This window comes from Bos indicus, chromosome 18 (genome assembly GCF_029378745.1).
Source record: "Bos indicus isolate NIAB-ARS_2022 breed Sahiwal x Tharparkar chromosome 18, NIAB-ARS_B.indTharparkar_mat_pri_1.0, whole genome shotgun sequence".
Classification (NCBI taxonomy): domain Eukaryota; kingdom Metazoa; phylum Chordata; class Mammalia; order Artiodactyla; family Bovidae; genus Bos; species Bos indicus.
The window spans coordinates 58,480,453-58,493,893 of NC_091777.1; the positions used below are offsets into that span (position 1 = coordinate 58,480,453).

General features: G+C 41.2%; 1 protein-coding gene across 1 annotated transcript; it reads left to right on the plus strand.

Moving 5' to 3' along the window:
• Nucleotides 1–25: 25 nt before the first annotated feature.
• On the plus strand, nucleotides 26–13,439 carry LOC139177317 (vomeronasal type-1 receptor 4-like). The gene has a single exon (XM_070772272.1). The coding sequence runs from the start codon at nucleotides 7,819–7,821 to the stop codon at nucleotides 8,755–8,757; it is 939 nt and encodes a 312-aa protein (XP_070628373.1). The 5' UTR covers nucleotides 26–7,818; the 3' UTR covers nucleotides 8,758–13,439.
• Nucleotides 13,440–13,441: the final 2 nt, after the last annotated feature.

Sequence of the window (13,441 nt, forward strand, 5' to 3'; positions counted from 1 at the left end):
GCCAACCAGGGACCGTTAGTGGTCCTGTTCACCGTTGGTCAGTGGCACCGGGGGCCCCTTGCCCTCCCCCTCTTGTACATAGCTGCTGCTGCCCCTAAGTCACTTCAGTCGTGTCCGGCTCTGTGTGACCCCATAGACGTCAGCCCACCAGGCTCTCCTGCCCCTGGGATTCTCCAGGCAAGAAAACTGGAGTGGGTTGCCATTTCCTTCTCCAATGCATGAAAGTGAAAAGTGAAAGTGAAGTCGCTCAGTCGTGTCCGACTCCTAGCGACCCCATGGACTGCAGCCCACCAGGCTCCTCCATCCATGGGATTTTCCAGGCAAGAGTACTGGAGTGGGGTGCCATTGCCTGCTCTTGTATATAAAAGGAGCTTAAATTCTGACCGAGAGCTGACTTTTTGAGATGCTAGTCTGCCATCTTCTCAGTCTGCTAGTTTTCTGATTAAAGTCATTACTCCCTGTCCCAACTAGTCTTGGCCTGTCTCGCATGGAGCAGAAAGAGCTTGGGCTTGGTAGCAAAAGAATTCACACCCTGTCAGTTAAGCTGTGTTGCAGATACTGAAACCCCACCAGGTGGGAGAATTTAATTATATTACAGCCTGTGCTGCATCCAAGTACTTAGACCCCTGACCGCTTGAATCCAGGTTCACTATATTGACACCCACTTACTTCACGACCAACCAATCAGAAGAGTGTGCATGAACTGACCACGCCCTCTCTGAGCCCTTACTATAAAACCCCCTCACTACCCTCTTCAGGACACAGTTTTGAAGGTTTAGAGTGCTGTGGGTCATTGTGCCTGGCAAAGCTGTAAAACTGTTTCCTACTTCACTCAAAACTCAGTCTCCAAAATCAATTCAGTGTCGGGGTACAGATGCTGGATTCGGCTTCAGTAGGGGAACTCAGTTTTAGGGGGACCCAGTTTAATCACCTCAACTTCTCCAAACCTGGACTTTTTTCTAGAGCCTTCTCTAGCCAAAAACTTTCTCAAAGTCTGCCTATTGACCAGACTCTTCTCTGCTAAGGATAAAAGACCTCAGCCAGTTGGACACAACCACCTCCTTCAACATGGCCACAGCCTCCTGTGACAGACTCGGTGGACACAGGCAATTTAGGTCTTGGTCCCACTTAACTGACAGGGAAGAAGCTTAAGCTGCATGGTCAGAGTCCGTACGTGTGCCACACTATTGATGGCGCTTGGGGAAATGGAGGCTTCAGAGCTCAGGTGTCCGGCTGAAGAGATCGCAGCTTCAAAAGAGAGACCAACTTGGAAAACAGATTCTCCACAGGCGCTGACCGCCATATTGCCCAGCAGCGCCCCCTACGTGCAGAATCTGGTTTCCTGGCTGTTCGTCACACGACGGGCGGCCGTTGGTGGCTCTCAGGTTGTGTGGAGTTTTGGAGTGTTCTCTGCGGAGTGTTCGCTGTGAGGCGCTGCGGCGCTGCCAGGCGACCTGATTTGGAAGGTAGACTTTGGAAGCCTATTGTTTCAGCTGCATAGTGAGAAGACCCGGAAAGAGGAGAGACTTCCGTGGCGTTACGTGTTTTGGTAGGGTCAGTGGCAACAATCTGTAAGGATCGAGGAAGCGGGTGTATTGAGTTGATAGGCCGTTTGTTTAGTTGATAATCCGGGACTGTCCAGGAGTACTGAATCAGTGATCTCTGTGCAGGTTTTCATTGCGTGAATCTATGGTTCAGTGATGGAGGGAACGTGGGATCAGCGACAGCACGGTGAATCCGCGGGTTCAAATTTCAGGGCCTGGAGAATGAGGGATGGACGTTTACGAGGTCGCTGATGGGGAAGTCTGTGAGAGCTGGTAACCGACGCTGTATGGTCGCTGATAAGACTTAGGGTTTGTGATGGGGAGTCTTCAGGTCTATTATGGGAGAGTGTGGGCATTACTAATGTGGAGGTCTAGGGACCTCGTAGAGGTTGAGGATGAGGTATTAGGGGGCAGTGATGGAGTTGTTGAGGGATATTAGGGGCTTGGAGGAGGGTCACTGATGGATACTGGAGTCAGCGTTTAGAACTATTACTGGGGCAGGGGATGGAATGGGATTGGTGTTAGCATATTCTCATGACTGGGGAGACTTAAGTATCGGTGTCTGACAGGTGAGCTCATGAAGGTCTTTGCTTTGGGAAGCCTGTGGGGTTCGTGATTGGGGAGGGACTCCCTGGAGATCCTGGGTTTGAGTTTCCAACCTGTATAACCGGAAGGAGCTTTGTGTTGTGACATTCTGCCCCAGGTTCTTCAGCAGTTCACCAGCTGTTCCCGTCAAGCCCCTCCTCACACTTACACTTCTGTTCACGTCTTCCTTTGCCTTGATCACATCCCTACAAAAATTTAAAGCATTTTTAAATGATCAGAGCCTGAGAAAATCTAAAGTGATATTTGCTTGTATTTTCATACACTGTCTCTGTAAAGATTCACAAAAGTAGGAACAGAGGAACTGGGTGGCTGAAGGACCTCAGGTTAAGATGATGCCCTTTGTACCTTGTGAATGTTGAACCATGTGGACTATTTCTTTCTTTTTTAAAATATATTTTTAACTGGTATGCTTATGAGATTTTGTCTGTTATTACATAAAAACTGTATATTGCTTGATGAGGATACTGCTACTGCTAAGTCGCTTCAGTCGTGTCCGACTCTATGCGACCCCATAGATGGCAGCCCACCAGGCTCCCCCGTCCCTGGGATTCTCCAGGCAAGAACACTGGAGTGGGTTGCCATTTCCTTCTCCAGTGCATGAAAGTGAAAAGTCAAAGTGAAGTCGCTCAGTCGTGTCCGACTCTTTTCGACCCCATGGACTGCAGCCTACCAGGCTCCTCCGTCCATGGGATTTTCCAGGCAAGAGTACTGGAGTGGGGTGCCATCGCCTTCTCCAACATATGTAAAACATTAAATTATTCTCTTTCAGAACATGTTTTTAGTTTTCCTGTAGGCCAGTGATCTCTTGGATATGATCCTTCTCTTGTTTCTACCTAGTAATCATAGAAATAATGACATTGATTCTGATTGTATTCACGCTTCTTCACCATAATTTTTCACATTTAAATATTTATTGTTATTTTAAAAGTAGGCAGAACTTGCTAATTCTGTTCTTACTTCACATAGGAGGCATTTATGATAATTTTAAATTTTGTTTTGTTTGGAACTTTTGATTGCTGTCTTTCTTGTTATTCCTAATTCTGTCTTGAGGAATTTATCACACTTTCCATTGTGATTCCCTATATGATTTTCTCTTTTAAGGCAAACATAAATAATTGAAAAGAATGTATTATTTTCAATATGTGCATCTTTTAACTACTTTGATATATTGCTGGTCTGTATTAGTTTTAATATTTAGACCATGTATACAGTATTTTCCTACATTGTCACAAAATTACAGTGGTATTTTAATATTGTCTATCTCAGTGGTGTTCCTGCCAAACATCCTTGTTTTTTTTCAACAGTATTTGTTTTATGTGATTTGGTTCCCTATGACTTGCTACATAAAGCAACCACACTGTAACTTCTAACTCATGTTATTCTGTGAATTTCTACTTTATCCAATGGAATGGATATCATCTTAAATTCTTTTACTGGTTCCTGTTACTATTACTCCTCCTAATTTCCAATTATCTACATTTGCCTGGGCCTGATATACTTTGTCTATTACAGGTTATTTTCCCTGGACAGTTTTAAGGATGTGAGTGTCTCTGAGAGCCAGTCAGTTGCTAGATTTTGTTTTCTTTTTATTTATTCCAGTCAGCTTTGTCTTTTCATGGACAGTTTTACAGTTTGCGTTTGCTGCCCCAACCCTGTACTGTGTGTCTCTCGCTTCTGTTTTGCTCCTTTTTTAAAATTCTGTTTCCTGGTAGTTTATTTTCCTTTATAGTTCCTGTTACCTAGATCATACATTTTTAGCTTTTAATTTATGCAGTGGTTTAGAAGGCGCACCTTGTTTTTATATATCTACTGGAAGTTCCCTTAAAGTTTTCCAGAAATATTTTTGAATTTATGTTGTTCTAATTAGCAAAGTGGCTGACAAAAATATAGGTCTGTTTTTATGTGTATTCTTTCTACTTTCTATTCTAGCTACCTCAGCTTAAAAAAATTTTTTTTTACTTTATTTTTGGTTGCACTCGGTCTTTGTTGCTGCACGTGCACTTTCTCCAGTTGGGGTAATCAGCCTCTGGTCTTCGTTGTGGGGTGTGGGCTTCTCATCGCAGTGCCTTCTCTTGTTGCAGGGCACAGGCTCTAGGTGCAGGCTTCAGTAGTTGTGGTGCATGAGCTTTGCTGCCCTGAGGCGTCTGGAACTTCCTGGACTAGGGATTAAAGCCATGGCCCCTGCACTGGCCAGTGATTCTCAACCACTGGACCACCAGGGAAGCCTTATAATTCTTAATTTAAAAGTTAATCATGATTTACCTACTCAAAATTTTGCACAAAAGCAAATGTGGAGGTCTTTATTGACCACTTGATGGGCTTAAATTGAGTACTGTTGGCTTCAGTTCAGTTCACTTCAGTTCAGTTGCTCAGTCGTGTCCAACTCTTTGCGACCCCATGAATCCCAGCACGCCAGGCCTCCCTGTCCATCACCAACTCCCAGAGTTCACTCAAACTCATGTCCATCGAATCGGTGATGCCATCCAGCCATCTCATCCTCTGTCGTCCCCTTTTCCTCTTGCCCCCAATCCCTCCCAGCATCAGAGTCTTTTCCAATGAGTCAACTCTTCGCATGAGGTAGCCAAAGTACTGGAGTTTCAGCTTTAGCATCAGTCCTTCCAAAGAACACCCAGGGCTGATCTCCTTTAGAATGGACTGGTTGGATCTCCTTGCAGTCCAAGGGACTCTCAAGAGTCTTCTCCAACACCACAGTTCAAAAGCATCAACTCTTCGATGCTCAGCTTTCTTCACAATCCAACTCTCACATCCATACATGACCACTGGAACAGAAATAGTTGAGTCTCCATTTTAAACTATCTGATCCTGGTAGTTTTATTTGCAAGAGACGCTTTTAGTGCCTTCTCTCTTCTGTGGATATTAGTCTGCTTCTGCTTACTATCACTAGTGAGGATCAATATTAGTAAAGTTTATTTTCTTAACAGTTTACATATTCATTGATATTGAGTTGTACAAATGAGTGCAGTGATATCTAATGTAGATCATTGGCATCATGTTCTTGTTTCCTGTATCTATTTTTAGATCCTTCTCAAATACTTAGACAAATTCTAGTTCATTGCTCTTAAGGGAACTGATGGTGCAGCTTACTGTATAAAATTAGGAAAGAACTCTTTTGGGTAAAATTTCTTGGTGAGGTGGAACCTCCTCACCATGGCACATACTTGCTGACAGTCCATTGCATGTTAGTCCTAAATTCTTCCTGCTTCCTGCAGGTGAGCCCTGTCTGCCTCCAGGGATCATGAAAAGTGAGCCTCTGTCATAAACAGTCTAATAGTCTGTAAAGACATATTAACTAGAAAGTGATAATTGTCTTTGATAATTAGCAACTGGCAAAATGTTTTCACAAATAATCCCAGTTACAAAGCCTGTTCTTGCCAGAGCTGTTATAGGTGACATGATAATTGCAGTTCTGAGGGGAGGTAAGGTCACAGGATCACAAATTCATATCTCATTCATATTCATACCCCTCTTGCACACAGGCTAATTGCTTTGACCTTCATACTGAATCCACTATCCAGGCATCAGGAAAAAGTGAGTTTTCTCTATATTCATCAAGGAGGTAGAATCTATAAAGGAAGGCTCTGTATCAGGAATCTGGTAAGGGAACTTATTGGACAAAGCACATCTCCAGTGTATAAACCTGGTCCAGCAGCAAAGCCCTGCAGGAGGGTGGGATAAATCCTGAGTCTGAACTGAGATAGAAAAGGCAGATGGGGTCCTAGACCTTTTACCAGTCCATAATGGCTCCTAATGTAGTGTATGTACTTTTCTCACTGACAGAGATTGTTGTGGTTTAATACTAGTATGATATTTTACAAAGTTAAGGACTGTATTTCCCCAGTTAATATGATGTTCAGTCTACTTTCCAGGAATCCCATGCCTACATTTCAGGTTTCACAGGTGATCACATACATAGTTCATCCTTGTAATGAAGAGTATGATGAGTCTGTAGGAATTATCTGACCTTGTACAGTAACAGTGTGTCTGGCAGCCACTGCTGCAGTAGAAATGTTTCCTCTAACTCTGGATGTTGTATGAATTGAGAGAAGATTAAATTATTGTGTCTCTGTTGATTGTGGAGAGACTCTTTTCACTTAAATTAAGGAATCAGCATGTAAGAAAGATAGAACTTTATGCAATTCAGATACCATATTTCTGCTTATTTTCAAAATTATGATACCAATTCAAAAAATGTATGTTCTTTATACCATACACAAGTTGCTCACCTTAACACTGATTTTGCATGTATCTTGTATTTTCATATCTTTCACAAATCTTGCCTTATTGGTAATACTTGTATTTGTTATTGTTTCATCACTAGGTCGTGTCCAAGTCTTTTGCGACTCCATCGAGTGTAGCCTGCAAGGTTCATTCTTTCCATGGGATTTCCCAAGCAAGAATACTGGAGTGGGTTGGCATTTCCTTTTCCAGGGGATCTTCCCCACTCAGGGATCAAAACCATGTCTCCTGAGTTGGGAGGCACATTCTTTACCAGCTGATAATGCAGCAGGTAAAGAATCCACCTGCAATGCAGGATACCCTGATTCGATTCCTGGGTCTGGAAGATCTCCTGGACAAGGGATAGGTTACCCACTCCAGTATTCTTGTGCTTCCCTGGTGGCTCAAATGGTAAAGAATCTACCTGCAATGTAGGATACCTGGGGTCAATCCCTGGGTTGGGACGATCTCCTGGAGGTAACACTGCAGATATTATTGAATAAATATACATATCATATGAAATTAATATTAATACTAATTTTGTTTCTTCAGTGAACTATTAATGAGGTATCATTGTTTGCTGTTCCATGGAACTATGACTTGTGCCGTTGTGCTTTATCCTGGATTGAGAGTAAATGTGTCTTTTTTTGCTGCCTTGATATTGAGTCATTCTTGTATTCATTAAATCCAACTTGAACACAGGCCAGTTGCCAGCAGTATTATATTCCTTATGAGTATCTATAAAGCTTTATTCAAAATTTATACTTGACCCTAGAATGTCTTTTTGGGGGGGCTTTGCCATGAGGCATGCAGGATCCTGTTTCCTGACCAGGTATCTAAACAGCACACGCTGCTTGAAAGTGTGAAATCTTAACCACTGAACCAGCAGGGAAGTCCCAGTACCTAAATTTTCAAATATAATACTACCAAACTAAACTGAAACAACAAGTTGTAAAACTAAACTAAGATCTGGTTTAGTTGAGGAACACAGGTCACTAGTATTTGCGTGTATTCTGGCGCAAATGCACTTTCCTTGTTACCGGGGCAGCCAGATTCAAATCCTCGCTAGCCATCTGCCCACAACCAGTGAGTGAATATAGATTAAGCATTTAACCTCTCTGGGTGATGTTTCCCTCATCTTTGTAAGGGAGATAATACTGCCTGCCTCATGAATGTGAGAGGAATAAAGATGTTTTCATTTGTGTGGCTTTGTTCACAGTGATTCATTCAATCAAGTGTTTTTTAATGGTTGTTCATTCAACTCTTGGAAGCACTGATATGACAGGAAAACATTAACTCTTTTAAAGTAGGAATTATTGATAAGTGGAGAATATTGGATTTTTGTTGACCTGCTACTTGTGTTCCATGCCTCGTCTTCCCATTCAGGACCTTCAGCTCAGAAGACAGCCATCAGTCACTGAGACCTGAGAGCATGGCTACTGGTGATTTGGCAGCAGGATCCATCTTATTATTACAGACAGTATTTGGAATGCTGGGGAATTTCTCTCTTCTTTACTGTTATCTCTTCCTGTGGTGTACTGGGGATAGGTTGAGAACCGTAGATTTGATTGTGACAAACCTTATTGTAGCCAACATCTTCATTCTGTTTTCTGCTGGATTCTGCAGTCCAATGACAACTTTTGGGTGGAATTGTCTCAAAAGTGGATCTGCATGCAGAGTTTTTGCTTATCTTCGTGGAGTGGGCAGGGGAGCATCCATTGGCATCACATGCATCTTGAGTGTCTTCCAGGCCATCACGATCAGTCCCAGGAACTCCAGGTGGGCAGAGCTTAAAGTGAAAGCTCTCAAGTGTGTTGTTCCTTCAATTATCCTGTGCTGGGTTGTGAACATGATGTTAAATATCATTTATCCTATTTTTGTGACTGGAATATTGAGTAACAAAAGCATCACAAATAGAAAAAGTTTCAAACATTGTTCTGATGTTCCCAATGATCATTATGGAGAAACATATGCAGCAATGATGTCCATGCCTGTTGTCTTTTCTTTTGTGGTCATGATCTTGGCCAGTGGCTCCACGGTTTTCACCCTGTACAGGCGCAAGCAGAGAGTCCAAAATGTTCATAGAATCAATGGCTCCTCCATATCCTCTGCTGAGTCCAGAGCCACTAAAACCATCCTTCTCCTGGTGAGCATTTTTATTAATTTTAACACGCTTTCCTCCATCTCTTATATTATTTTGGGTATTTCCAACAATTCTAGTTTGTTCATTTCAACCATGTCTGCAGTAGTCATTTCATGTTTCCCAGCTATCAGCCCCTTTCTGCTTATGAGTCGTGACTCCAGAGTATCCAGGCTCTGTTTTGCTAGGAAAAGGAATGCAAACTCCCCCACTCTTAAGAGAAAGGTGTGAATGGTATGTATTTGCAGTATATTCATTGGTTTATTCACTCAATCCCTCAGAGTCCTAGGTAAAATGTGAGTGGTTTACCAGAGGATGGTAAACAGGATGTGGTGAGCATCTTCCTCAAAGTAAACAATGTTGTGATTGTAATTGCAAAGAAGTATGATACAGTTATCATGTATGGACTTCTGTAATGGACGTTCTACTAGTGCTTGAAGTCGAAGAGTTCAGAATGTATGTAATAATAAACACCAGGTCCTCAAACAGTCTGCTTCTTATAGACACATGTAGAAGGGTGTAACTTAAAAGTATCAATGCAAGTTTGCTAGAAATGGAGTAGGCATGGAATATTAGGAAAAGGTGGGTGGAAATGGAAGAGCATGTGGCAGGTTGTTACTGAATCTGAAGGCAATGGGGAAGGGAATTGCAGTCCTTGAGTAAAGATTTGTGAAGGTAGGCATGAGTTTTGTCAATTTTATTCTTAGAATGGCAACAGTTGTTTAGGTGAAATACAGTCTTTTGTGGGGAGATGAGTGTGTTTAAGGATTTTCAGGTAGAAATGGCCAGATTGAAGTGAAGTGGTGTACAGGAGAGCATAAAATTACATTTTACCATATTTTAAAAAATCATCATGTGATTGTGATAATTGAAAAAGTTGAGAATTGCATGGAACTTGGATTGTAGAAGGCAGAGTTTTCTTTCTTTTGTGAAGATGACCATATTGGTAAGTAGAGGTTTTCAGGTGCATGCTCACATATCCAAAGCTATGAAATTACTTTGTAGTGGAGACTTCCATTAAATTCAGAGCATTGGAGGAAGAACCATTTGAAAGGGCAAGGGATCCATGCTGTGCATATGGAGTTTGTGGCTCCTCAGTTTTCAAGGTGCACAGTGAGTATTGGCTTAGTGTTGTTGTTCAGTCACTCTGTCAAATCTGAATGCCAGCTCATGGACGGCAACACTGCAGGCTTCCGTGTCCTTCACCACCTCTAGGACATTGCTTAAACTCATGTCCATTGAGCCAGTGATGCCATCCAACCATATTATCGTCTATCGTCCCCTTCTTCTCCAGTCATCAATATTTCTCTGTGTCAGGGTCTTTTCTAATGAGTTGGGTTTTTGGAACAAGTGGCCAAAGTACTGAAGCTTCAGCTTCAGTATAAGTCTTGCTAATGAATATTTAGGATTGATTTCCTTTAGAATTGACTGGTTTGATATCCTTGCAGTCCAAGGGACTCTCAAGAGTCTTCTCCAACACCACAGCTCAAAGATATCAATTCTTCGGCATTCAACCTTTGTGATGGTCCAACTCTCACATCCATAAATGACTAATGGAAAAACCTTAGCTTGGTCTGTACAGACCTTCGTAGGCAAAGTAATGTCTCTGCTTTTTAATATGCTGTCTAGGTTGGTCACAGTTTTCTTCCAAGGAGCAAGCGTCTTTTAATTCTATGGCTGCAGTCACCATCTTCAGTGATTTTGGAGCCTAAGAAAATAAAATCTGTCACTGTTTCCATTGTTTTCCCATCTATTTGCCATGAAATGATGGGACTGGATGCCATTGTCTTCGTTTTTGAATTTTGAGTTTTAATCCAGATTTTTCACTCTCCTCTTTCACTTTCATCAAGAGGCTCTTTAGTTCTTCTTTGCTTTCTGCACATACTCCTACCTTTCATTTAATGATCACTTTTATTTGGAAAAATTGAAACATACAGAAATGTAAAAATACAGCAGGGAATATAGACCTGCAAAATCCTGAACCTACACCATACTTTTCATCTAGATTCACCAAACATTACTATTTTCTTTGCAAACATTACCATTTTATCACAAATTCTTTTTCATCTGTTTATGTACTTGTTTCATGTGAGAATAAATTGTATACCTTTTGACAATTTTCCCCTTGCTAGCTGAACGTTTACTTCCTTCTTTCTAGGTAATTCTCTAATCTAACACAATAGAGGCATCTTATTTATCAATCAATAGTAGCATCTTACTAACAAATCAATGCCTAATAGCATCATTGAATAGCAAGTCCATATACAGATTTCTCCCAATGAGGCAATGATGTCTTTTATATCTACTTTCATAAATCTAAGATCTAGTCACGATCTAGTCATGAAAAGTGCATTCCATTGTCTTGATTCTTTAGTTTCTTTAATTTAAAATACTTGCAGCTCTTTTTTTTTCCTTCAGTGATACACTTGAAGAATACACACTCACTATGTGTTAACATCAGGTGGAGTGTTGATTGCACAATTTAGGTGCTGTGTATTGTACTAAATATTGTCTTTGTGATTTTTGCAGGGTTTAAAGGATTGGAATGTGTAGAAAGGCTCCCATTTTCAGATTTCCGTAAGTCTGGATATGCAGCTGTTCTGCCTAAGATGTTGTGATGAGACACACACTTGCATCATGATTTGATTTTTTAAAAATAGTTCTGAGTTCCTGTGAGTGTATATATTTATGCTTATTCATATAAGACACTTTTTATGTGTTCAGTGTGTGTTTTGATGCTTTTGAGCGTGTATTGATTCAGTTAAAGCTACTTGAGCAAGAGTGATTGTGTATGTGCATGACTATGTGAATGTATGTAAATACATGTTCGAATGTATAGAGTGTGCACACATGCCTGTTTGCATCTTTGTGTAGGTGAGTTGGGGTGTTTGTGTTTGGGTGTTTCTATGTAGGTTGGGTTGGCTGTTGTAATGGCTATAGTAATTGAGCTGAAATTACAGAGTCATTCCATCCTGAACATAGAGCAAAGAGTTGATTTGTGTGTAGGAAAACCGTAAGAATTGAATTCAACTGTTTTTTATATACAGAATATTTTCATATAATTATGTTATGTTTCTTAACTTAAAGGAAATCATGGTTCCTTACTCAAAATTTTGCACAAAAATAAGTGTGGAGGATTCTGTTAATGATCTGCTGCTCTTTTTGAGGGGGCCATTCCCAGTGGCTTGCCAGATCTTAGTTCCCTGACCAGGGATTGAATCCCTGACCTGGAAGTGAAAGCACTGAGTCTTCAACACTGGACCAGCAGGGAATTCCCTGTTTGTTGGTCTTGAGTTGACTGAGTAGCATTAGCTTATCTGACAGTGCACGAATAGTAGAATCTCCCTCTTAAACTATCTGATCCTGGTTCTTTTATTTTCAAGAATTTTTAGGAAGCTTCTTTCTTTTTTCTATAGATATTAGTTGGTTCTGCTTCCTGTGACTAGTGAGGGTAAATATTGGGAAAGTTTGTATTGCTAACAATTTACATATTCATTGCTATTGAGTTGTGCAAATGAGTGCAGTGATATCTAATACATCATTGGTGTCATGTCCTTCTTTTTACCTGTACATCTTTTGAAAAACTCATATTTGGACCAATTCCATTTTTTTTTGCCCTTACCTTAATTGCTGGTGCAGCTCAGTGTATGAAATGAGGAAAGAACTGTTCGGAGTAGAATCTCTCAGTGAGGCAGAACCTCCAATGAAACAGATACTTGCAGCCAGTTCCTGTGTCAGTCCTAAGTACTTCCTGCTCCCTGTGTGTGAGCCCTGCCTGCCTCCGGGATCATGGAAAACTAAGCTTCTGTCACAAATACACTCCAGTAGTCTCTTAGACATACTAACTTGAAACTTAAAGTTGTCCCTGGTAATTAGCAACTGGGAGACTGGTTTCAAAAATAATCCCAGCTCCCAAGCCTGTTCCTGCCCATGCTGCTACAGGTGACATGATAATTGCAGTTCTGAGGGGAGGTGAGGTCACAGGATCACAAGCTCATATCTCAGGGTCGAGCTACCCCTCTTGCACACAGGCTGATTGCTTTGACCTTGGTGTTGAGCTCACCATCCAGGCAGCAGGAAAAAAACAGTGGTTTTCTCTACGTTCATCTGTGAAGTAGAATCTATAAAGGAAGGATTTGCGTCAGGAATCTGGTAAGTGAACATATTGGACAAAGGCAATCTGCTGTCTAAGGACCTGGTCAGCACCAAAGCCCTGCCAGGAGGGCGGGATAAATCCTGAGTATGAACTGAGATGGAAAAGGGAGATGGGGTCCTAGACCTTTCACCAATCCCTGATGGCTCCTAGTGTGATGTATGTATGTCTCACTGACAGAGATTGTTGTGGTTTAATGCAAATGATAATGAAATCTGATTTTTCATATGGTAAAGGACTGTAGTTCCTAAGCCAGCTTGATGATCAGAGTACTTTTCAGGAATCATAGACATACTTTTTAGGTTGATAAGTGTGCCCAGGGTGGTCCATACGGTAAGAAGGAGTAGGATGAACCAGGGAATCATCTGATCCTGTGCCAAAACAGTGTGTCTAGGAGCTGTTGCTGGAGTAGAAGTGTTTTCTCTAACTCTTGGTGTATGAAGTGCTTAGTACATTTAATAACTGTATGTGTATAGAATGTGGAGAAACTCTTATTGCTTAAAGTTAGCGATACAGCATGTAAGAAAAATAGTTTACATGTTTCAGATATCATATTTAGGCTCACGTGTATTTTGTGATATTTCTGCTGCTTTTAAATGTTATAACATCCATCCAAATATATGTCATTTATACTGTACACAAACTGCCTACCTTAACATTTGATTTTGTGTGTCATGTATTTCATATCTTTCAGAAAGCTTGCCTCACTGCTAATGCTTTTATTTGACTCAGGTGTATATATATATATATATATATATATAT